Below are 24,993 nucleotides of genomic sequence, written 5' to 3'. Positions count from 1 at the left end.
TCCAAAATAAACCAAATGTGTACACAATGCAGATGTCCATCAACTTACAAATGGAAAAACAAAATGCAGTATGTCAAACAATGGCATATTTTCCAGCAAGGAAAGAAATGAAGAACTGATACCTGCTACAGTATGGCTCAAACTTAAAATCTTTATGCTATGGGGGAAAAGTCAACCACAAAAGGCCACATCTGTGTGATTCTATTTATAGGAAATGTCCAGAATAGGTAAGCCCATAGAAATAAAAAGTAGGCTCTTTGGGGTGGTGGAAATGACTTGAAATTATGGTGATGGCTGCACAACTGTGAATATTCTATAAACCACGGAGATTAATACGCTTTGAAAAGGTGAACTCTGTGACAACTGAATTGTACCTTAATAAAGTCGTTATTTATAACAACAAACAAATGGGCACAGCATTATAAATATCAGGCAAAAGAGAATCCAAGGCAAAAAACATCAATAGAAATATAAAGCACTTTGGAAACATGAATGAAAAGGTAAGTAATAGTTTCCACAGGTCACAGACAGGTGAAAAGCACAAGAAAGGATGCTCTGGGCCAGGCCCCCGGTGGCTGCAGGGGTTGCAGAAGTGCTGTGCTGGGTGCCCACGAAGGGCCTATGGTGTGGGGAGCACAGCCAGGCTATCATGGAGTTGGGGTCTGGGCTTTATTTTGTAGGATTTTAGATCAATGGACAATGTATACATGTATAGACATATTGCAGGAACTCTCACTAATCTGCACAATCACATATTGTTAATTATATATATATATATATATATATATATATATTTTTTTTTTTTTAAAGAAAGACATTGTTAGACATTGATGGTTTCAAAATAGCATCTTGGGAGCTACCATGGGAAAAGAATTGTAGGGAGAAGAAATAGCAGACAGACCCTTTTGGGGATCCACGCAAGCAAAGCCAAGTGTTAATTTGAATTAGAGTAACAGCAATGAGGCAGAATCAAGGAGGAAATCAGACTGGACATCTGGGATAAGGGAGAAGGAAGAACCCAGGATAAGTCCAGGGTTCCTTGCAAGAGTTGAGTATTAACCAAGGAAGAGCAGGAGAAAATGGGAGTGGTGGTGAACAGGCAGGGAGAAGTGAGTTTAATTAGAAACACACTGAATTTGAGGTACTTTGGCAAATGGACATGTATATCTGAAATTCAGAAAAGAAGCAGGACCCATAATAGCAATTTAGGAATATTCACATTGGCAGTGGGGTTTATTTCCTTCTCTAGTGCTAATTCCATGAAGATCTATAAAAGTATAACATTTAAAATTACTGAGTCACCTTCTTTGATTTCTAATTAAGTCAAGAACATGGCTAATAATGGCAGTCAGGTGGCTGATACTGCTAGTTGCCTACTCAATAACCATTTCCTCTTCCTCCTCAGAACAGAGCCCCTAATTTGGGAGTGTTGCAATTTTACCCAGCTAAAAATATTTGATTTCTCAGACTGTCTTACATTTAGAGCAACCCTGTGACAATGTTTTGGCCGATGAAATATAAGTGGAAGTCTGGGGTGGGGGACATCATTTTCTGAATAAAAGTAAAACCACCCTCCTAGAATGGTCTTCACTCTTTAGCTATGTGCATTTTCTCTTTCTTCTTGCCTAGACTGTAGAAATAAGCCCGGAGATACAGAAGTCATCTTGGGACCATGAGGCAACAAGATTTGGAGTGAAGTCCTACAGGTTATAGGATGGAGAAATAGGAAGATGGAAAGAGGCTAATCTCTGATAGCATCATGTGAGCTCCTGCACCAAGCCCAGACTTCCTTTATTGAGAGTCTAGTACCACATGACAAATAAACTTTGTATCTGTTGAAGGTAAATTCAGATACATGCTCTGTTTTTGTTTTCTTTGGCAGTTCAATGCAATCATTACGGTATATAAATCATATTGGGACACACATACACACATATAGAGATAGGTATCTAAATATCTTTATGTATATCTACATATAGATAGCCTATCTGTGTGTGTGTGTGTGTGTGTGTGTGTGTGTGTACATATATATGGCAAGAGAGAAGCAGGCAACATGATCATTATTATATCAATTATTAAAAAAATGTTTAAAAATACAGTATCATTTCTTTTTAATAGCATTGTATTTTTTCCTTCCCAAATAGGGTGATAAGAATTTGCATCTAAAGAGAAACAATGAATTACCAGTATCAAGAAAATTCATGAATACACAATCATCTATCTATGAATATACACAACAATGACACCCTCGGACTTTTTCAGTACAGTATAAGCTGATCTGGCTCATTTAAATGGCTTTAAGACCAACATTCTTGAAGATGGGATTGTCCACCTGACTCAAAAGAATTATCCTTGGAAGGAAGAGTCTTTCTACTCTTTCAGGCACCTAGTAAGCATAGTTAAGGAAATAGCAAAACCCTGTATCATGGTGTTCTAGCCTCTTACAGAAAAGTAAGGGGACAGTGCAATGGGATTATGTCAATAAAGTTCTAGGAAACACTTGTCTTATACCATAAAACTTTTATTCTCATTAGGCAGGGATGATGTGGAAGACTTGGATCTCTATGGCAATAGTAAATTCAGGACAAAGTTATCCCAGGTTTCAGGACCAGAAAAAGCTGTGTAAACGATCTGCTTTTATCTCATGGTTGCTGTGGATCAGATAACTATTTGTGTTTCCCTTTTTGTTTTGGCTGCTGGGAAGCTCTGGCAAAATATTAATCCCATCTCTGGAAACTATTTTCACCTCATATATTCTTGTTCTCTAAATTATCTCTGATTTGGTCTCACTTTCCACTCGTGCATTCTCGTTAACCCAGTTCATTATCTATTAATTTTAGGTTGTTTAATGCCTAATTTTATAAACTCTTCAAATGCTTTATGGAACAAAGACTATTTAGGCAAATAACTTTTTGAAGTAATCATAGAAGATTGTCATCACAGCAAAAATACTGCTAATTTACTGAACATTGCTATGAATGAGGTACTGTCCTAAGATTTCAGCTTATCTTATTTACCTTAAATATAAGTAATTTTATAGATGAGAAAACTGAAGCACACAGAGGTTAAATAATTTATCTAAGATCACACAGCAAATAAGTGATAAATGCAAGACTCAAACTCAGATCATCTGAATTACATAACTTATACAAAAGAAAAATAATGCTTAATTTCTTAAAGAAGTAGAGGCCTTCTGATTTTGAAGGCAGAGGTCAGCATTGTTCAGCCCTGAAAGAGAAACCTATTATCCATCTGGTCCATACAATCATGCCAGATGATCCATATCAACAGAGAGGATGAGACAGTGAAAGTTGAAACAACAGACAATCCAAAAAATAACGGGCTTTTGATCTTGGAACACTGTTACATTCACTCATTCATTCATTCATTCATTCATTCATCCATTCATTCATTCAACAGCTTATAGGGAATATTTGTCATCTGCCAGGAGTGGTGCAGGTGCTGGGAAAAGTAGTCATAGCATCTTCCCTCCAGGAACTCAAGGGCTATAAGGGAGAGTCAGGTAGGTTAAGGGCATCATGGGATTAGGATGCGATGGCTGACAGGAGACAGGATCAATCTGAAAACAGTTTAACCCTCATCTCTTGGTTCCCTTTAAAACAGAAATAAGAATTAGCTCCCTTGTGATTATTTTGTACGTAAGAAGCTCTTAGCCTAGCCCCAGCACCATTTAGCCATTAGCTCTTAAGGATCAGTGGATGGCAGCCAGGGTCCTTGCTCTGATATATGCATGCACTCACATGGAGTTCCTGTCCCCAGGAACTCAAAATTCTGGAGCTAGCAGCTGCCTTCTCTCAGCTAACCCTGGAGCTGACTCTAACTTCAGTCCACAAGCAGGCCTCTCCTTTGGATCCAGCATCCTAGAGTCACAGTCTTATTGGAATACCTCACCCACACACACGATGAATACTCCTTCAGGATGCCCTGGAACATCTTCCCCCACACTGCCTGGATCACATAATGCCTGCTCAGTATTTTTGCCCCATTTGCTCTATTTCACCTTATCTGTTTGGCACTTGAATGCTACAGTTCATTGCACACTGCCTGGCTGCATAACAGAGGGGGATTCACCCTTGAACACTCTGAGAGCCTCCTCAAATTGCAAAATGGGAGTTCCCAGTGCTTTAGTGGCTGAAGCCATTGAGAACGCTTATGAGCTTCATCTGCTCAGCATCCGGCAGAAGAACAACTCTCTCTCTGGTTTTGTGCAGTAGCAAAATTAGAAGTAATTAATCATTTTCTCACCAACCTGAACTCTTATTTAATAGTTCCTGCTTCAAGTTTGTTTTGTCAGGCCATCAGCAAAGTCAGTCAAATATTACAATTCCTTTCTAAATATTCTAGCAGCCAGATGGTAGGAACACTACAGTGACAAGGCAAAACTCTCCTAAAGATAACTTTGTGATGCACGAGCACACTTGATGGCACTTGGCTGAGGGGACTCACCCAGAGATACCTCTATCGTTGCCCCACTTAACCCAGGAAACCTCTTCATTCCAGCATTAAGCCAAGCATTGAACTCTGCAATTTGAAACTGGCTGGTAAAACTAATATGTTTCTACTTCTCTAAATTCCAAATTTTAGGCAGAAGAACAAAATTATTAGAATACACAGCAGGACAGATTTTTCAGGATTTCTCCCTCGATGTAATGTTGTGTACCCTAAAGTTTCAAATACTTCTGCCCTCCAGTTAATGTATATTTAGAACATGCTTGTTGGAAAACAAGTATCCTTCCTTCTGCTCAGTTATTTTTGTCGATGTTTAAAATTTTAGCATTAATAAACATGTATTCATAAATTTCTAAAATGCAGGAAAAGTTGACTATTCCTCCCTAGTAATTTGGTTTCTCAGATCTTTTCTAAGTTTCCAGTTTTATGTTGTGTGTGTGTGTGTGTGTGTGTGTGTGTGTTGGAGTGAGTGTAAAATCACAACCTGTACTATATGATTTCTGAACAATAAATCTCCAAAAAAGAGCGTTGCCAGGCTGGACCAGCTGGCTTTCTCCTATTCCTAAAACTGTATGTTCTTAGACACACACACTTCCTCCATCCCTTCTGCTGCTGGCTAACTCCATGTAACACAATGCCACACTCACAACTGCACGAAAACAGACTCCTGGAAGGAACTCAAAGAGGGGGCATGGCAGCTCTACGGCCCTTAGACACTGGCCTACAAGTCACTGTCACCATTACCACTCTGTCCTGACTGGGGTGCCCCCAAATTGCCTCTTTATGGCTCATGCCTAGAATTTTAAGTCCACGTACCCAGATTCTTATCCTCAGCTTCCCTGAACAAGTCATTTAACCGCTGTCACTTTTTATTTTCTCTTCAGTACAAAAGCACAAGAATGACAACTCCCTTTAAAGAACTGCTGTGAATCATATGAGGTAACACACATGCAGGCATTGGTGAAACACTCGAGAGTGTATGTGCCATTTCCCATTATTTCTTAACTTTTTTATGCTTCCTTGCTATCTCCCCCTTGTTTTTTTCTGAGTTGATTTTGTAGTTTTTAAATGTATCTCTAAAATACATTAGTTGGAAAACTGAAGAGATCTTTATGTTACCATAGTGAGTGGATTTTAGCATTAAATCTTTATTTACTTTTTTTATTGAAGTAAACTTACATAAGTCAAATGCACAAGTCTCAAGGACATAAGTCATGACTTCATAAATTTTTAGATGCTCGAATGTGTGACCACTACTTAAGTCAAGGTAGGGAGCATTTCCAGCATCCTAGAAGCCTCCCTTAGCCCTGTCCAGGTCAGTAACAAAGTCCAAAGGCAGTTCCTCTTCTGACCTCTACTTGCTATGAGTTAGCTGTTTAACACCACTTCTGGAGTTTAACACCACTTCTCCCCTCCTCAGTCCAGGGCTGGGGATTAAACCCAGGGCCTCAACCATGCCAGGAAAGGGCTCTACCCCTGAGCCACAGCCCCATAGGCATTTCCCACCCCAAAATGTTTTTTGAGAAGCTTAGAGTCTCTCTGATAATTATTAAATGCTGACTGAAAGATACACACTTCTAATCTTGTCTCTAGAGTGACAAAAATTCTGACAAGGACAAGTCTGAGAAGCACAAACTTTCTAAATCACACAGGTCGTGCCAAACAAAGGCCCTCATTTACAGCCAAGGACCTGAGGCTCAGAGAAGGGAACTTCAGCCCAACTTCCTGCTACAGAGTAACTTTCCTTCCCAATGTCGCAGATCACAAAGCGAACTGAAGGTCAGGGATGCTGCTGATCTGACCCAGAGCTCTGGGAACAGCTTTCCTGGCCTCTCCCTGCAGAACTACTTTCCAGGGAGCAGAGCATATTCGCTCCCCATGCTGCCCCTGTGCCCGGCACACCATCCTTACAAGTTCCTGAGTGCCAGTGTCTACCAGCCCACCGGGTCTGGAGTATACTTACTACTGGCTCCAGACTTACTATTGGAGATGAGCTTCAGAGAGGAATCCGGACACCTGGGCATTAGTCTCCGCTGTCACCACGAGCTGTGTGACCTTGGACAAGTCACTTCAAGTCTCTGGAGTTGGTTTTCTTACTGGAGGCTACTTCTGTATTCTCAAAGCCACCTATGGCTTTGCAATTTACTAGCTCTTTTTAGTTCCACTCAGCCTTTCCCGCGACACTCCCCACCCCAGCGAGACCCGTCTTTTGTTCTGGGGGTGAAGGGGAGAAGGAGAGCTTCGCAAGGACCAGGCTGAGGAGGCCTTGGTACCAGCAGCTGTTCACTGGAGACTCGGGTCCCGGGATGTCACCGGGCAACCCCACCGTGACCTTGTTCCCTCCCTGGCCCTTTTCTGGCCCGGCCTGAGTGAAGCGTCTGGGAGACGGTGGCGGGCACTGGGGCGGCGCAGAGCAGCGCCTGGATAGCGGCCCGGACCTGGGGTGGCAGTCTGGCGGGGCTCCCTTTGGCACAGGCGTGCGCACAGCAACCTGCCTCTACCCGAGGCCACTCCGCCTCGGGATTGGCCTGAGAGGACGCCACGGATCACCCTTTCCCCCTCGGACACCGATCGCGACACGCGCGCAGAGCCGCTACCTGCAGATGGCCGTGCCCTGGACGGGTCTGGACTCGAGGTGGGGCCGCCGTCCCCGCCGCCTCCCCGCTCTGGGCTCCGTCCCGCAGCGCCCGTGCTCCAGGAGACGCCGCTGAGGCCGCGCGGCGCTCGGTGCTGCGCGCTCGGTGTGCCCCGCTGGCTCCCCGGCCGTCAGCTCTGGTGCTGCCGGGACGCGGAGGCGGGGCCGCCGCCCCCACCTGCTCGCCGGCTCCAGCTCCGGAGCCGCGGCTGCCTAGCGCAGGGACTTGGCCCGGGAGGGCGGGGTAGCTCCAGCACCCGGGAGGCGGGTCCCAGCCGCGCGGCGCGCCTCCCAGGTACAGAGTCCCAAGTCTGAGCCTGGAGGAGAGTGGGGTCTAGGACTGGACTTCCCCAGATAGGAGCCCTTAGTGCCGGTGACCCATGGCCCAGCCCCGCCACTGTGGGGACCAGCCACTCCTTTGATCTATTAAAAAAAAAAAAATTCCGAGCTCTTATTGAGCTCCAGAATGGGGACGAAAGTGGGAACAAGATAGCCTCTTGTCTTCACGGAGTTCGAGGTATAGAAAGGGGAATCAACAAATGGGCAATTACAAGACAGAAAGAATCAAGTGGGGTTGGTCCAGGGGACTCATGAGCGCGCTTAGAAGGGACAGGTCAGAGAAGACTCCACAGGAGTGGAAGGTTCTTTGGCCAGAACTGAGGGTGAGCAGAATTATCCGGGTGAATTGAGGAGGTAGTTTCTTTGAGGTGGGGTAAAAGGGCTCTTTGAAAACTGAGGAGCCAGAGGAACTTGGTGTGGCCAGCAAATCCCTGTCACACTTCATGTTCAGATCCTTGAGGGTTGCAGGTTTGCGTCTGAGGCTGGGTGTACTCTATTACCCTAGGTGCGGTAATGGTTTGGTAAGCATTTTCTGTCTCCTATCTCCTGGGCATGCCTGCCAGCTAAGGGTGTACTCCTGGACTCTTGACTCTTCTTGAGTGTTTGAGTATCTATGAGCCAGATATCCTAGAGGGCCATCAGGGTGTGCTGGTGAGGGAGGCAGGGTCACTAACTGAGGAGGTCTAGAGTGGAGGAGAGACCTGTGCTGCATGCTTTTTGGAGGCTTGTAGAAGTTCCTGGGACCATAGGTAAGGGAGCAGTCAATGCCAACAGCAGGGCTCTCATGCAAGAATTGCAACCTATCTCCAGGTTCAGATGTGTAACAGCTGCTGTCGCAGTATGTTCCCCAAGCAACCCTCAGCTACTTTCTTAATTACTCATGTTTATAGCCTGACAGTGTGTAGGCTTATGTTTATAGCAAAGATTAATAGTACACTCAGGATGTCTTTCACTCCTGTCTTGCCAAGAACATGCTTTTTTTTCTCTTAATTTAGGTGAAGAAGGGCATATGCAGCAGTGAGTGGGTGCTTGTTTCCCCACTTTTGTCCTGCACCCTCTTGTCCCTTCCTCCTTTACAGCCATACTACATGATCACACACAGGAAACCTGAAGCACATGCTCCAATCTAAAAGCCACAAGCCATTTTGGATGTGGAAAAAAATTCAAAGCATTTATCCAGGAACTCTCCTTCTCTGCGCTCTTAATGCTCATTCTAATTAAATACTTGACTAGTAGTGTTCTGATTCAACAAGGAAGAAAAGGTGAATTTGCAGAGAAGTTATTTCTGTGGGCCTAGAGAGTTCCCATTAGGTCTTCTGCTGAGCAGCCCAAGCATGAGCTAGTTGGATGGGAAGGCTGCTATTTATATTATGAGATGGATAGGTGCTGGCATGAATTGATTTATTTTTAAAAATGCCTGGTTCGAAGGGATGGAAAGGTGATAAGTGAGGAATCTGGAAAATGGGGTCATTTGGGGCTTGAGAGCTTCATAGGGCCTTTTATTCAAGTACCCAGTGTCTCAAATCCTTGTGTAGTATTCCTGCCATTAGCATCTTGAACATTACAGGAGGATTCATTCCCAACTACTTCCATCAGGATTTATGTAACTTTGAGAAGGCCCTGGCTATTCTTGGCAGACTCTGTGAGTCACCTTCCCAATCATCAAACCATTCTCCTCTTCTTCCCTATAGCCAGAATCTTGGGTCACGATTGGTCCAAGCTACCATGACAATCCCATTCCTGATTGCCAAACCTTTCTTGAAGCTAAGGAAATTATCCACCCAGTTTGGGTCAATGAGTTGAAATAGGGGGTTGGCTGGGGCTTCTGGCTCTATCCTTCCATTTCCCAATCTCTTTATTCCTCAAACCTAAATAGCAACCACAAGACAATGAACATGAGGCCAAACAGTCCATATAATTAGGACAACAGCCAGGCATGGTGGCACACACCTGTAATCCCAGTGGCTCAGTAGGCTGAGACAGGAGGATCTCAAGTTCAAAGCCAGCCTCAGCAAAAGGGAGGTGCTAAGCAACTCAGTGAGACCCTGTCTCTAAGTTTAAAAAAAAAAAATAGGGCTGGGGATGTAGCTCAGTTGTTGAGTGCCCCTGAGTTCAATTCAATCCCGGTACCCTCAAAATAAATAAATAAATAAATAAATAAACAAATAAACAAATAAATAAATAAAATAATCAGGACAGCAGAGAGGAAAATAGAGTCAGTGTGGTTGTTAGGCACTTGAACCAAAGCCAGTAACTCTCCACCTCTGGACTGTTTCTTATGTGAGAAAAATAGTTCCTGTTTATTTACGCCATGGAGATTGGGTTTCTAACCTTGCAAGCATATGTAGTGACCTGGTAAAGGGCAAAATCTGCCTATTCTCCTTCACCAAATGCCTGTGATAGTTCACCGCTCACACCTTCTGCTTGCAACAAAGACACTTGCAAATGCACACTTGTCTGTTTTGTAACTTCTTAAGCTTTTCAAGAGCAAGGCAACTATAGAAATCTTAAATGTTTGCATGTATCACTTTCATCCCTCATGTATTTATAGATGAGTTATTTCATGGTGATAGTGCACTGGTGCCAAGGGTGTAAAGATGGATTCACAGCCCTGCCCCCAGGGAGTCATCAGCTTATAGATGACACAAGCTTGAAAATAGAGTATTGCAAGTCTATGTAGTGGAGGAATCTGCTCTGCAGGGAGAGGCAAGACAGAAGAAATGAAGAACTCTGGGTGGGGGGAGAAGGGAGACAGTGATACCTGAGCTGAGCTTCCATGGATGAACAGGGATTTCTCCTGCTAGAAACTGCCGGGGGAGGAAGAACATTTCAGGGAACAGAGTTTGAAAGAACTTGATAGCTCAGAAACCTAAAATTGCCCATGTCTGAATCCAAATTTATGGTCTTCCTCCCAAGCCTGGCCTACTCTCAGTGTTGCCCACCCCAACTCATCCAAACCTCAATTGTCAGACTTTATCTGTTGAATCTGTCTATCTGCACCCCTGGGACCAGAGCCCGATACCTCTCTCTAGGACATCCACAGAAACCTCTTAGCTGGAATATTGGTTTGTTTTTCATCACTATAATGAAATACCCAAGGACTGTGTACCTGTCAAAAAGAAAGAGTGTTAATTATCTCATGGTTTTAGAAGCTGAAAGTCCAAACAGCGTAGTGCTGGGGGTATATTCAAGACCCCCAGTGAGTGTTTGGAACTGCAATAGTACCAAACCCTATATTTACTATGTTTTTTCCTAAACATACAAATCTATGAAAAGTTTAACTTACAAATTAGGTACAGTAAGAGATTATCAACAATAACTTACAGATCAATTATAACAACATACTATATTAAAATTTTCAACATGATTACTCTTGTGTTTTGGAGCCATTAGTAAGTAAAATGAGGATTATTTGAACACAAGCAATTTAAAACTTATGTGATGTGAATTTCTTGAGTTTTAATATTTTTAGGCTTCAGTTGACTAAGGTTACTGAAACCTCAGAAGGGAAATTGTAGATAATGGGGACTACTGTATATGAGTTTTCATAGCAACGTTATATATAATAGCCAAAAGATGAATACAACACAAATTTCTATTAGGGGATGAATGGCTACACAAAATGTAGTATGTCTATATAATCAAATATTATTCAGTAATCAAAACGAATGAAGTATTCACATGTGCTCCAACATGGATGAACCTTGTAAACAATATGCTAGGTGAGAAAAGCCAACCGAAAAATTCACACATTGTGTGAATCCATTTATATGAAAAGGCAGATTCACTAGAGACAGTGATTGCTAGGGGTGGGAGTGGGGGCTCTGGGGAGTGACTCTTCAATGGAACAGGGTCTCTATTTGGTATTGCACACTAAGTGTGAAAGTACTTAATGCCACTGATTTGTACACTTTTACATGGTTTAAAAGGTGAGTTTTCAGTTATGTGCATTTTGTACAATAATAATTAAAAAAGATAAAATCTTCGAGGACTGTGAGGGTCTATGGCAGTGGCTTCCCAGGCAGCACAACCCAGGTGCAGGGAAGAAGGCAGAATGTAGCCTTCTGCATAGAGAGGAGGCTCCATCTTGGATAGGTGAGCCAAGGGCCATGGAGGCCACTGCTGAGCACCAGGCTGAGGCCTGCAGGTTCCTAGGCTGAGAAACTGGACTTCAGAGCATAGCAAAGAAAAGAGAGCAAGAATTCTACTCAACCAGCAACTCCAGGCCAATAGGAGACCAAGCAGGTAATTTGTTAATTTGGGATGCAATTTTCATCTCACCATGCAGCATCCCAAAATTCTATTGTTCCAGAATGTGCTAGAACACAAAAAGTTGAGATCTACTTCACTTACTTATGAGAAGATAGGAAGGTAGAGAACTGTGGAGAACACAGAGCTTTACTGAAAAGGCAGGGAGAGAGGAACCAGTCTACAAAGCAGATGAGAGAGCTGGGCCATGGTGGTGCAAGTCTGTAATCCCAGTGGCTTGGGAGGCCGAGGCAGGAGAATCACGAGTTCAAAGCCAGCCTCAGCAAAAGTGAGACCCTAAGCAACTCATAAAATCTTTGAAGAGCGTGAGGGTCTATGGCAGTGGCAGGGAAGAAGGCAGAATGGAGCCTTCTGTGAAGGGCTTGCATAGAGAGGAGGCTCCATCTTGGACAGATGTCTCTAAATAAAATATAAAAAAGGGCTGGGATTGTGGTTCAGTGGCTAAGTGCCCCTGAATTCAGTGAGAGAGAGGGAGGGGAAAGCAGATGGGTCAGAGAAAGAAGGGCTCAGAGAGATTGAGGCTGCAGAAATCAACGAGGAGAGAAGAATGACCCATAGTTTCATGCTGCATGTAGGTGACACATTCAATGGCCAAAAATTGTGACAATAAGAGAAGGTCATTGGAACTCTAGTATTTACAAGTTCAGCATGGTAGACCAAGCAAAGCCCTGATCTTAGGGGACTGTGATGTGAAAAGGAACTGGGGGAGCTCAGAACACACTGTGTGTGGTGTGCACTGATTTAAAAAAAAAAAAAAAAAAAAAAACTTGATCAAGAAGAGAAGGAGAAAGACAGGATCACACCCACAAGGGGACAAAGAGTCAAAAGGAAGTTTTGTGCCTGACATGTGGTGAAGAGAAAACAGCCAGTGGAGAAAAGGGTTTCAAATTTTAGGAAAACAAGAGAGTTACACATGAAACAAGGAATTCTCTGAAATTCCTTCCTAGAGACGCTGAGAAAGGATTTGCTGAGCAATATTTTACAAAGTTTTCAAGACCTTTGATCCTTTTAAACAAATAGTATGAAGTAGTATTGAAAGTGTGGACCTTAAAATTAAAGATATGGATTAAGCTGTTGCCAACTCCCAATTTCATTCTATCAGTAGCTTGTTAGATCCTCAAAATCTCAGTTCTCTCATCTATAAATGGGTGCAATGATTTCTGCTGTGCTCGAGTGTCATTGCAGACGACTAAGAAGTGGATTCTATGAAATTCCTAAAATTGAATGCACTTCATTTTCCTATGAGGGGTCACAGAGATGTAAGGAGCTTTTACTGTTTTAATTAATCTGCATTCAGTAGAAATACCTACTAAAAGATAATTATTATTTAAAATGAGAAACATTCCACCTCATAACCTCCCCATGCATGCTATTTCAGAGCATTTTCCTTTCTCTACCAAAAGGTCGCCTCATTCTATAGTGTGGTAGAAGGGACGATCAATGCGGTAGACGAACATGGGGCGATGGATCCTGTATGTCTTCCTCTCTTCTCTTCAGGTCTGTCACCCTTTAAGATTCGCTTTCCTCATCTGTCATTTCAGGGCTCTGCTGTACTCATGTGGTCCATTTCTCACAAGGCAAACTTTCCTTTCCTCTTGTTGGTTGAAATGGTCATTTGGGTTGTAGTGACTTACAATTATTAAGGATTTCCCTCATGTTATTGTAGTGATCATCCACCATCAGTGGAGGGTTTGGTCGTCATATGCAATGAGGAAAAGGAAGCTTAGGAGTTAATGGGCTTGCAAAAATCCTAGGCTGGTGAGAAAAGCTGTGAATGGAAACAAATCCTCTATTTTGCCACCATGCAACCAGCCTGTCCTCTCCCTGCCCAGCCTGGGGCCTGCCACTACGCATGTTCACGGGATGCCTAACTCATGACCTCTCAGCTTCATTGTGCCCACTGTGACCTCCATCCTGGTAGGAGATATCATGACATGATGGAAGCCCTTTTAAGAGGATTCCACCTTCTTCTGGATTCCTTGTTTCTCCTAGTGACAGGAATACCCATTGATTCTATCAAGTACCAAACCTAGGTCCTCCATCTTCTCCCTGATATTGACCACCACCTTCTGATCCATCACAAAATCTTTCACATTCTGCCTCCCAGATACCTCTGTTCTGTGTTGTCTCCTGTGGTCACTGCTTTAATTTAGGGCTGGTCTATCGCCGTCATCTCCAAACTGCCTTGACTGGCTCCAGTGTTCTATGCCCTCCTCCCAACCATTCACTCTATTCTGCAGCCACAATAATTTTTCTAAAGTGAAATTTTTATCATCTAAATCATCTGTTTAAAATTCCTCCATCACTTTCTTTTGATCACAGGATAAAGCCCACGTACTTAGTGTTATTTATAAAGATCCTCAACCCTGTCTCATCCTGGGTTCCTCCCCTCCCCCAGCATCACACTGTGCTCCACTGTCCCCAAGGACTGGTACCACTGGATTCTCCTGTGCTCTCCTGACTCTGCCTTTACTGGAGCCATTCCTCGGTATGTAAAACCTTTTCTCTCTTTACTTCCTGCTGAACTCCTCCTCCTCCTTCAATGTCAATGTTCCCTATTCCAAGAAAGCTTTCTGAACCACAGGGGCCCCTGAACACTCAACACTTTCTCCCTATTTGACTTCAGCACTCACAGCATGGCTCATAACTGTTTATTCATTTGTATCCTAAGGGCACAAATGGTGTCAGGGTCCTAGTGCCACAAGCACTCAGCACGCATTAGGTATCACTTAATAAGTTAACACTCCATAAATTTTGAATTGACTAATACGTTAATAGAAACAGTATCCAGCCCTCTTTTTTCTCACACATCCAGGAAAAATTCTGCACCAGAAGGACCACAGCTTAGAGGTAACAAGTCAGCCGAATTTCCCTCCGTGAGAAGGGACTCCAGCTGGACTTGCATGGTGTGAAGTAATGCAGCCCTTGGGAACAGAGTGTTAGAATATGAAAGCAAATTGTTTCTGAGCAGTCCTGACCCAGATCTCCACTTTGTAACTTTGTAGCTTTTTTTAAAATAGTGGGGCAAAATTCAGAACAATAGTCCCACACATTCCAAATGTTAAAACAAAAAAAAACTGGACCAAGGTTAAACAGACAGTAACACTCAAGATTGTTCTGCCACTTGGGGCTGTTTGTGCTTAAACTCCCTAAACAGAGGTGCTGTTTTCAGGGATGATCAGGCATCAACTGTTCTTGAAAGTCCTGGCATTCTGCGCAGTAAGATGATATCAAGTGTGGTGGTGCTCAATGATTACTTAACAACAACAGAGAATGTTAGAAAGGTGAGTGTACCAGGTGACATAGCCAGGACTTGGTCAATCAGATATCAAAAAGACAAACTTTGTCTTACTCTTTCATAGCAAGTTCAAATACAAGTTTAGCTCTGCATTCCTCCATCACAGCCCCACCACCACCTCAGTGCTGCTATGTGTTGAACAGTGATTATGTAAGGTCGAAGGAAGATATTGTGCCACACAGAATAAAAGAATAGCAGCCAGGCATGGTGATGCATGCCAGTGGCTTGGGAGGCTGAAGCAGGAGGATCACGAGTTCAAAGCCAGCCTCAGAAAAAGCAAGGCACTAAGCAATTCAGTGAGACCCTGTCTCTAAATAAAATACAAAATAGGGCTGGGGATGTGGCCCAGTGGCTGAGTGCCCTGAGTTCAATCCCTGGTACCCACCTCCCCCCCCCAAACAAAAGATAAAAGAATAGCATGCTTGTCCTCCAATGGCCTAGTCCACTGGTCTCTACAGCTTAGAGAGAATAGAGATCATGTTTTGAAAATGCTTGAAAGGAGATGATCATAAATCAAAGTATGTCTTAATCAGCTGAAAATATTTATCCTTCTTCTTAGCTATTCAACAGAATAGTCAGGAAGCACTTAGAGGAGAAGGGGGGAGGAATGACCCTGGAAAAGCTTTTTGAAGAAGGAAATATCAGCAGCCGAGCCAGATTATGATAGCAAAGACCATGTGATCCTACAGAAAAAAAAGCACATGAATTTCAAGGTGTAACATCCAAGACCTGCATTATAATATAGATGTGAACAGGTTAGAAATATACCTGGAAATTCCTTTAGGAAAAAAAAAATGCTCATTGTGTTGGAGAGGATAGAAACTGAAGGGATGGGGGAAGGCCAATGAATGAAATGAAATGAAAAAGTAATAAGTAAATTGATCAGATAAATGTGCCTACCTAGGTGCCAATCACTGTTCTAAGCACTATTCTTGTGTCAACTAGTTTTATTCTCATAGTAGCAAAGAGTCAGCCCCTGGCTTCTGCTCTTAGCCACTGCCCAATGCTGTCTCTGAGAACAGGACTCAATGCAGTCGTCCATGTGTGGGCAAATGAAGACACAGCTGTAGTTTGACTGTGGTTTTTCCACATGTGCTGGAAGCTTGGTCCCAGCATTGAAAGGTAGTGGGAACTTTAAAAGGTCAGCCTAGTAGGAAGAGATTAGGACAAGACCATTCTTGTGAAGGGATTAATGCTGGCCTCCCAGAAGGATTTAGGGCTCTTTGGGGTGGATTAGTTCTCAAGAGAGCAGATTGTTATAAAAGATCAATCCTGGACCCTCCTTGCTCTCTTGAGTCCTCTCTTAGCATGTGATCATTCTTGTGTGTGCTACCTCCATATGATGCCATTTACCTTGTTGTAATGCAACCAGGGGGCCCTTGCTTGATGCTGTTTGGTTTTTCTAACCATCTGAACCATAAGCCAAATAAACCTATTTTCTTTATACATTTCTCTTTAACAGATATTCTGTTACAGCAGCACAAAATGGACTAATACAACTTTATGGTGGCAACTCCATTAACAAACTCCCTTTCCTGCTCCTCCTGTTCCCCAGGCAGGCAAGGACCATGTCTTCTTTTGCTTTAAACAGAAAGAAAAATATTTTATTCAAGGTATGTTTAATTTTGTTTTTAATGATAAAGTAATATATGTTTCTTGTCTTCCTGCAGAGAGAATTTGGAAAGTACTGAAATTACAAAGAAGCCCAATTATGTATCATCCCATAATTATCCCACATACACAGATAAACATAGATAGTTGGTTTTCTGTTGTTTTAGTGCTTTTGTTTTTGTTTGTGGTGCTGGACATTGAACCTGGGGTCTCACACCTGCTAAGTAGGTGCCTTATCACTAAACTACACCCTCAGTCCCATTGATGGTTTTTAAACGTGTTTCTCTGAAGAACACACACCATCTATATACTATATCCATACACACATGATCTGCTCTCTTCACTTCACATGCCAGCATGAGCAGACTCCAGTGATGGGAATGGGGACACCCAGAAATCCAACTTTTGGAGAAGTTCTCTCCTCATTTGATGGTTCAACCTGGGAGTGACATTACACCTGAGGGCACCTTGGTTTCAAAAATCCAGTGCTTATTTGGAGTGAGACTAAGGGCTAGGTCCCACTAGCAAATGAAAAGTCTGAATTATAAAATAAAATGACGTCTTACCAGGGGTCAAATCACAAGCCAAAAAGGAAGTAGGACATGGAACTCCATCATGGTAGAATGGAACCCTCCCTCTTTCTCTTGATTGGGGACAGTGCGGAGCCCCAACTTAGAAGCAAGGGAAAAACCTAAATCAGCCTCTTATATTGCTCACCTCGTCAAAGGCCTCCTGAGGGTGTTTGGTTCCAATGTAAAAGGGGAGGAAATCTCCCTGGCTTCTTCAATCACCTGCTCTTTCAAAGAGAGCAGGAAAGAAAGGGAACACCTGGGCACGTGGGCGCATGTCAAACAACCCAGCACACATGTGTGGTCCTGTCCTTGTCAGCCCAGCAAAATGCTTCTTTGACTAGCTCGATTTTTTAGTGACAAACTTAACACAGTGAGTTTTCACATAATACCTATCTTGGGAGAGATGTTTTGTTAGCTGTCTCCTTCCCTGATTCAGTTTGACAGATTCTTTCTCTCTGCAATTTATCTCATTAATGCATTTTGGCTCCCCCACCCCACCCCTCATCCACAGTTAAACTGGGTTTCTAAGGACGCCGGAACTGAACAGTCTGGTGCTTAGTAAACCATTCCAGTGTATCTTTTGTTCTAAAATCTTCAAATTGAATAAGTGAAAATGGATAAAAATGCCATCTGCTTGTGTGTGTGTGTGTGTGTGTTTGTGTGCTGTCAGTGACTGCCTCTCTGAGATAAAATGGCATTTCTTGTGGGCGCTGAGATGGAGATAAACAAAATCTGAGGAAACCTTGTTTTCTAGAATCTATAGGATTAGTGGATAGAGTATTGAAGCTCTAATACAGACAGGCTTAATGCTAGATCAATACTAGTTTATTTTATTTAATATTTTGTTTATCTCATTCCAATGGAGAATGGCATTGCAGTGGTTTGGATGATTTAGTAGAAGGAAAACTATTTTAATTGTTAAAAAATTCATTTTTGAAACATCCAAGATAATGCGCATTGTTTAAACATAGTGCTGATGCGTTTGTATGAAAACCAGAATTTCCTTGTTGCCCCATTCCTCTTCTGCAGAGGCAACTATTCTCAACTCTTTTAGTCTTTTATCTTCTTGTCTGTGTCCACATTCTTAAAAATATGCATAAACTTCCATTTCTCAGTTAATCTGTTTTAGATGTTATTGCTTGACTTCCATCATGGTCCACGAGGATTTAACTTTTGTAATTGCCTCATTTAAAAATTTTTTTTTAATGTTTGCTTCATTTTCTTTGTATCTACTGCTAAATTTTCTTACACCCTCCTACAGTTTCTCCATGCAAATTTCAAATCCTCTATCCATTCTGTTCTCCTACTGCAACTGAACTAGTTGCTCTGTGGGTCTGCTGAACAGCTGTCCTCCTGGGAACTCCCCCCCACCCCTGCCTCCCAGGCTGGCTGTCCTGTTTTCTGGATCCCATATTCTCCCTTTTCACCTAGAACATTCTTCAATAGTTGAAAGTGTCTACACATTTGATAATTTGGTAGTTAGTTTTACCACATACAGACTCTAGGATAAAGTCAGTTTTCTCAGAATTTTGGCAGCGCTCTCCCCACACCCACACTTCACCCCATGGTATGGTGGAGAAGTCCCTTGCCATTCTTAGCCCTGATCTTCTGGGAACTTATCTTGGATTTTCTAAGTCCAGCAATCTGAAATATTGCCAACATGGGCCTTGTTTGGATCCTTTCTCAGGGAATCTATCTGGAAGCAATTTCCTGATTGTAATTCTGAGTATTTATGAGTAATTTCTTCCCATCCATTTTCTCGGTCCACCCTTGATAGACTTCCCATTAATCAAAAATTGGACCTTGTAGTAGACTGCTAATTGCCTACCTAAGTATTTAAATCCTCCCCTTCTTCCTTTGTAGGAAAATACTTATTAATGATCATGCCAAAGTATCCAGATAAAAGAGTACATTCCTAGACTCCTTTGCAATTAAATTAGATGAAGTAACTAAGTTCTGGACAAAAAACCTTATGTGGAGACATTAATACAGGGTTTCTTGGAAAACTGCCTTTGGAACTGGCTTAGTTGAGAATAGTGCCCTTCCTGACTCTTTCTTCTTGATGCTAGAAAGTAGACATGATAACCAGAGCTCCAGCAGCTCTTTTGTTGTTGTTGTTTTGTTTTTAGTTGTAGATGGACATAATACCTTTATTTATTTATATTGATGTGGTGCTGAGGATCAAACCCAGTGCCTCACACATGCTAGGCAAATGTTCTGCTACTGAGCTACAACCCCAGCCCTTCTAGCAGAAACTTCTAGGCAAATATTTTGTTCTGGCTTAAACCAGAAGCCACAAAAAGCCAGAACAAAATATTTGCCTAGACGTTTCTGTGGAGCTGCCATATTGACCTCAGCCTGCCTGCCTCCATTTAAGAGAGAATAAACTCTGGTGCTTTTAATAAATAATAATATTGTGTGTGTGCATATAATATATATGTGGACAAAATAATATATACACAAATCTAGTTTTATATGGTATAGACACCTAGACAGATACCCTAATTTTAACATTTAACATTTTCTCTGCTGTTTGGTGAACTTTCCTGGGGCTTTCTTTGAAATGTTCTCATTTCTTAGAGTTTTTTCTTGTTACATGATTGCTCTTGTTCCCTGGATGTGATATCTTATTTTATCTCTGATTTTTTTTTTCAGTGGGTATGTGGGAGGGGGACAAATTTTCTTCTGTTTCTAGCATTGTTTCTATGTTCCCAAGATCCCTTTTGTTGCTTTTCCTGTGTCTTTCTTTCTTTTGTTGTCAAGCCCGGGTGTTAAAGAAGTCTGTGTGCCAGTTGGCAGCTCCCTTTCTGCACATGAGCCTTGATAAGGCTCAGTCTCTCTGCAGGGGACCAGCCTTCAGCATTCGAAGATATTTTTCTCTAAGTCTGTTACATTTTTCTAGAAAAGGATCTTCCATCTTCCCATGGGAGTAAGTCAACCTGCCAGTGGAAATTCTTGGATCTGGGCGGGAAAGGGAAAGGGGCATCTCACTGTCTTGTATGCAGATTTACCCCGCCATGTTGAACCCTTGCCTTCTCCTCCACCTCCACGGGACTGTTGTCCCAATGCTGGAATGTCTCTTGATTTTCTTGGTCATTAAAAAACAAAATATAATGAAATTAAAATTCATTAGTACATGTTCTTGATTTGCCTCTAGATGTTAGTGAACAATAATTTAACCTTAAATGCCTGGAATATACTTAGTAGGTAAAATGTAAATTGGTCCCCCACCCCCATAAACATAAGCCAGAAAATAAGTAGGCAGAAGCCCAGACCAATAGCCAAAGGCAGATCCTCTGCCATTGGCACAACTAGATGGATTGGAGGAAGGTTGTCTTCTTCCTCTTCCATGTAACTATGATCTCAGCACTTCCCTTGCCTCTGCTTTTGGGGGGTTAAGAGATGAAGAGACTAAAGTTCTGGTTCTCACATTTCCTGTGATGAATGCTATTGATTTTTGCAATTGCAGTGAGCTTTCTATTGTATCTGCTGAGGGAGGTGAGCCATGATACGGTGACCTTCTGTTTATAGAGATATGAATTGGTGGGAGATGGTCATAAAGTGATAACAGTAGCAAGAACAGCTGATCGTGTGCTGGGCACATCATAGGCACTGTTTCATTCCATTTGTGATGGCAATACTGTGAAGTGTACACTACGCTCAGTGTCCCCATCTGTCAATGCAGAAAATTAGATAAAGGGGTTAAGTAACTTTGCCCAAAATCATACTGTGGACAGTGAGGATCTGGGATTTAAAAATATATCTCTGGGTCCATTTGCAGCACAGAAATACTATAATGTGTTTTATTTGTATTTGTATTTCTTTCTTAATCCAGTTACCTCAGATGTTAAAAATTTGGAGTGTATTTTTCAATATTATTTTTCCTTATGTGTCTATTAATATATACAATATTTTTTGAAAGTGGAATTTAATTTAATCTCAATTGTTTTTTTAAAAAAACAATGATTGTTTTACTCAGCTTCTTCACAGCTGTGACTAAAAGGCCCAATGAGAACAATTGTAGAAGGGGAAAAGTTTATTTGGGGGCACACAGTTTCAGAGGTCTCGTCTACACGTGGCTGGCTCCATTCCTCTGTACTCAAGGTAAGGCAGGACATCATGGCAGAAGATTATGGTGGAAGGAAGTGGCTTACATGATGATCAGGAAGTGGAGAAAGACTCCACTAGGCAGAAATATATACTGCAAAGCCATGCCCCCATGCCCACCTCCTCCAGCCACACCCTACCACTCAGTTAATCCCTGCTCTTATTTTTATGAAGTTAATAGTTTGCAGACTTACAGCCAGAATGTTCTGTTAAGCAATGAGACCAATCATCATGGAATTAAGCTTGAACTTTGAAAAAAAAAAGAGCCTTAAAAACATCTCCCATTAAAGAATTTTCTGACAAACGGAAGCCATAGCTAGCTGACCCTACATAATGAAGGTGCATGTGGGTTTCAACAGCAAAGCCTAAAGTTTGGTTTCTATCTTAATTCCCATTCCTTCTGAAGCTAGGGGACAAAAGGCAGTCAATGTAGATAATAAATAATTGGGTCTGGTTGGGAAGATGGGGGCTGGTTGGAAAGGAAAAGAAATCACATGCTGTCATCTCCAAAGCCCCTCTTCCTCCCCCTCTAACCTGTTGCTAAGGTAACTTGCCCCAGGAATTATTCCTTCCTGCAGGGAGTTGTAAGAGTTGTTAATTAATGCCTCCTGGATTGGTCCCTTCATGCCAGTACCCCTAGGCCACATAGCTCCCATTCTTGGTTTAATTCATCTTTACCTTTTGGCCCAACCACTTTTTGGTCACTTACGAAGAATAGGGAGAAGAGAGAGGCAAGATAAGGTATTAGGTAGTAGCTAGCAATGAGCAGTGAAATGCAGGCAAGGTTACAAGTGGTTTTTTTTTGGGGGGTGGGTAGGTACTGGTGATTGAACTCAGGGGCACTCAATCACTGAGCCACATCCCCAGCCTTATTTTGTGTTATATTTAGAGACAGGGTATCACCGAGTTGCTTAGCACCTGGCTTTTGTTGAGGCTGGCTTTGAACTCGAGACCCTCCTGCCTCAGCCTCCTGAGCCTTTTTAAGGCCTTCTTTAAACAACTTCCAATGTAGATGATAAAGCAAAGGGAGGTAGTTAATTTGAAGAAAATTAACAGAAGGGAGCTAGTTGAAAATTAATCAAGAGAAAAGGATTAATGGGACTTACTCTTGACAGGGCCCATTGATGTTTATGTGAAGCTAGAAATTATGGCTGTGGGTAAACATCAAAGGTACGCCCCCAATGCACCACCTCCTCCAGCTACACCCCACCACTTCAGTTACCACTCAGCTGATCCCTATCAGGGGATTAATTCACTGGTTGGATTCAGATTCTCATAGCCCAGTCATTTCTCCTCCAACCATCTTGTATTGTCACACAAGTGAGCTTTTGGGAGACATCTTACATCCAAACCATAATACTTTGTAAGCATAAGGTCACATGTCCCAAAGGGAACTCTTAGTTTCTAAATCCATTTCCTACCACAGTGCCCTCCCACAAAGATCCACCTTAGCCTTCACTAGCCTAGCAAAGAGGATATAAAGAGTGTCCTAGCATCTCTTATGGCCTCCTAAGATTATAAGATGCTTACGCCATCTTGTGTAAATTAACATTTGTCTGGAAGGAAGATTCCTTTAGTAGCCTAGGTGCACTAAGGTAACTTCTGACTTGCTACTGACCCCAGTGCACACATTATCATGGGATTGACTTTGTAGATGAAGCCCCCCTAAATAGGATGGCCACCATGACAGTTCCAGAGAGGTCAAAAACTCCACCACTGGATGTGGAGGAGGAGTTGAACCAGACTGGCAAAGAGTACACCCGGTGGTCCCCAGGTCTCCTGGTAAACATCAAACAGTAATACACTTGGAGACAGCATTGTCTCCTTTATCATCCTCTGTTCCAAGACAGCCCACTCCCTCTCCCAAGAGTGCTCTCTGCTTGAGCCTCACTCTGCTCTTACTTTACTTTCCCCTCTAATAAAGTTCTCTTGCATGGCTTTTGGTTTCTAACTTTAAATTTTCTTTTGCCAGAACCCAAGAACTGAGGTTTGGAGTTTGAGCTCCCTGCTTTCCTGTGATAAGATCGAGAAGGAGAGCATGGGAAGAAAGGAATTCTAAAATGGATAAAAAAAGATGTAATAGTTACCCGACACTCCTACTTCTTTAGATACCAGTTCTGGACTCCTTCTCTGCAGAGAAGTCTGTCTCTGTTCCATCCTTTAAAGAAAACTTGCTAGAACCTACCCTTGCTTTGGTGTTTCTTGGGTGTTCAATCTTCACATCTGGGGAAATGGAACTCGGCCCTGATTGATTTTCATCACCTGTGGATATCACTTCCTTGAGCCTTATTTTGCTCAGCTAGGAAACAGATAATAAAAGTGGCTCCTGTATTGTCATAATAAAGAAATGAGAGAGGAGACAGGAAGTAGATGTGAGATGCAATGCAGTCTTCATGGCAGGAGAAAATTCTAAGTGGCCAAGGAGGCTACAGCTAATCAGCTGACCTACCAAATGATCAACATCCCCCTTTTGAAAAGCACAAGTGCTCTCGTTGGTTTGGAATTACTGGGCTTCCATCTTAATAACATATTTATGGTTATTTACAAATAATCATCCAAAAATCACAGAAGCTTGGGTGCTTTAGGATTATTGGAAATTCACTTACCCAGCGTCTTCTCCATTCCTGCTCACCCATCCCCCAAACATTGTTTTCCTTGGTGGAAGTGACAGTGCAAATGAAAATGTGCAGAGCTGCCTGGGTGTTTCTGCACTCTGAGTTCTTTGGTCGGGGGAGATGGGGCCTGTGATCCAGAAAATAGTCTGGATTGTCCTTTCCCTCTTCTCTTAAGCAAACAGGACAGGAGAAAAGAACTTCACGGTAATCCAAAGTCTTCAGGATTGTTCAGTAGGTAAATACCCTGGTGTTTCCAGCCCTAGTGAATCAGACACATTATTAAAATTGTTCATAAATTGCACCAAGATTAAAGCTCAATGAGCAAAAAAGCCCTTGAATAATAGCTGATTTTATATAACTGAAAAGACTGTGGGATGGAAAAGCAAAAGGAAGAAGCGCTATTCAAGCCTAGAACGTTAACATGGTGCATTTTGTTAGAGGAGACAGATTTTTTTCTCATTGAAATTATCTGGGAGAAAAACAGGGGAAAAGACAGAAACAGGGGATGGAAATCTGTATTGTATACCCTACGGAAATGTGTAAAAGAAAATGTTCCTTTGAAACTGAGCTTCAAATGCTGCTGTTTGGAGCGTACCAATCCCTCTTGGCACACCCACCCACCGTGGCAGTATAACCTGTAACCTGGTGTTCTTTTATGGATCCCTAAGATCACAAGCACTTTGCTCACACCATTCTGTGAAAATAAACAAAAAGATAAAGTCTGGCCTTCCTTTTGTTCCTGGGTGTCATTCCCCTCCTTCTGAAGACCTTAGCCCTTGCTCCTGTCTCTGACATCCATCTTTATCTGCTCCTATTGCTGCCTGGCTGCCCTCAGAAGGTGGAACTGGGGTTCATCTTCACTCTGAGTAATGACAGGATTCACGGTTCTCCACCACACAGGCATCCAGGAGCTTTTAAAGAAATCATTACAGGTTAAATAACCCTGGGCAGGAGCCTTAATGGGCTTGTTGGCAGCGGATCGGCCACCAGCTTAAAAACTGAACAGCTTCTCTCTCATCTTCACAAGAACATTTGAGAATATTTTCTTTATGGTCAGGGAGTGTCAACCTTAAAAAA

The 24,993-nt window shown here is 42.5% G+C and overlaps 2 protein-coding genes across 5 annotated transcripts in view; one reads left to right on the top strand and one right to left on the bottom strand.

Annotated features, from left to right (window-relative positions):
• Positions 1 to 7,270, bottom strand: part of Wipf3 (WAS/WASL interacting protein family member 3) — an 88,880-nt gene extending 81,610 nt beyond the window's left edge. For both annotated transcript variants that reach the window (XM_077795988.1, XM_077795987.1), the window contains exon 1: positions 7,068 to 7,270. The gene's annotated coding sequence lies outside the window, so the exon portion shown is untranslated. The remainder of the gene's footprint in view (positions 1 to 7,067) is intronic.
• On the top strand, positions 6,837 to 24,613 carry LOC144253648 (uncharacterized). 3 transcript variants are annotated; one of them, XR_013343334.1, is made up of 6 exons: positions 6,837 to 7,105; positions 14,112 to 14,201; positions 16,474 to 16,624; positions 21,174 to 21,298; positions 22,417 to 22,471; positions 23,274 to 24,613. XR_013343334.1 is itself a non-coding variant. In XM_077795989.1 (5 exons), the coding sequence occupies exons 1-5, from the start codon at positions 7,074 to 7,076 to the stop codon at positions 23,299 to 23,301; spliced, it is 330 nt and encodes a 109-aa protein (XP_077652115.1). In that variant the 5' UTR covers positions 6,837 to 7,073; the 3' UTR covers positions 23,302 to 24,613. The 3 variants fall into 3 exon arrangements, 1 of the variants encoding a protein (XP_077652115.1); XM_077795989.1 differs by lacking the exon at positions 16,474 to 16,624; XR_013343335.1 differs by lacking the exons at positions 16,474 to 16,624; positions 21,174 to 21,298; positions 22,417 to 22,471; positions 23,274 to 24,613 and adding an exon at positions 14,529 to 14,645.
• Positions 24,614 to 24,993: the final 380 nt, after the last annotated feature.

The sequence above is a fragment of the Urocitellus parryii genome, chromosome 3, assembly GCF_045843805.1.
Source record: "Urocitellus parryii isolate mUroPar1 chromosome 3, mUroPar1.hap1, whole genome shotgun sequence".
NCBI classification, from domain to species: Eukaryota; Metazoa; Chordata; class Mammalia; order Rodentia; family Sciuridae; genus Urocitellus; species Urocitellus parryii.
The sequence above is the reverse complement of the archived record's forward strand: the minus strand, read 5'-3'. Positions and strand labels throughout refer to the sequence as shown.

What these genes read in the sequence shown, in the direction of transcription:
- LOC144253648 (XM_077795989.1), top strand. Translation starts at nt 7,074, where the DNA reads ATGGCCGTGCCCTGGACGGGTCTGGACTCGAG. An exon ending in TGGACGGGTCTGGACTCGAG is followed by an intron (nt 7,106 to 14,111) that starts GTGGGGCCGCCG and finishes CCCCTCCCCCAG; the next exon opens with CATCACACTGTGCTCCACTG. An exon ending in GCTGTGGGTAAACATCAAAG is followed by an intron (nt 22,472 to 23,273) that starts GTACGCCCCCAA and finishes TTCTTTTGCCAG; the next exon opens with AACCCAAGAACTGAGGTTTG.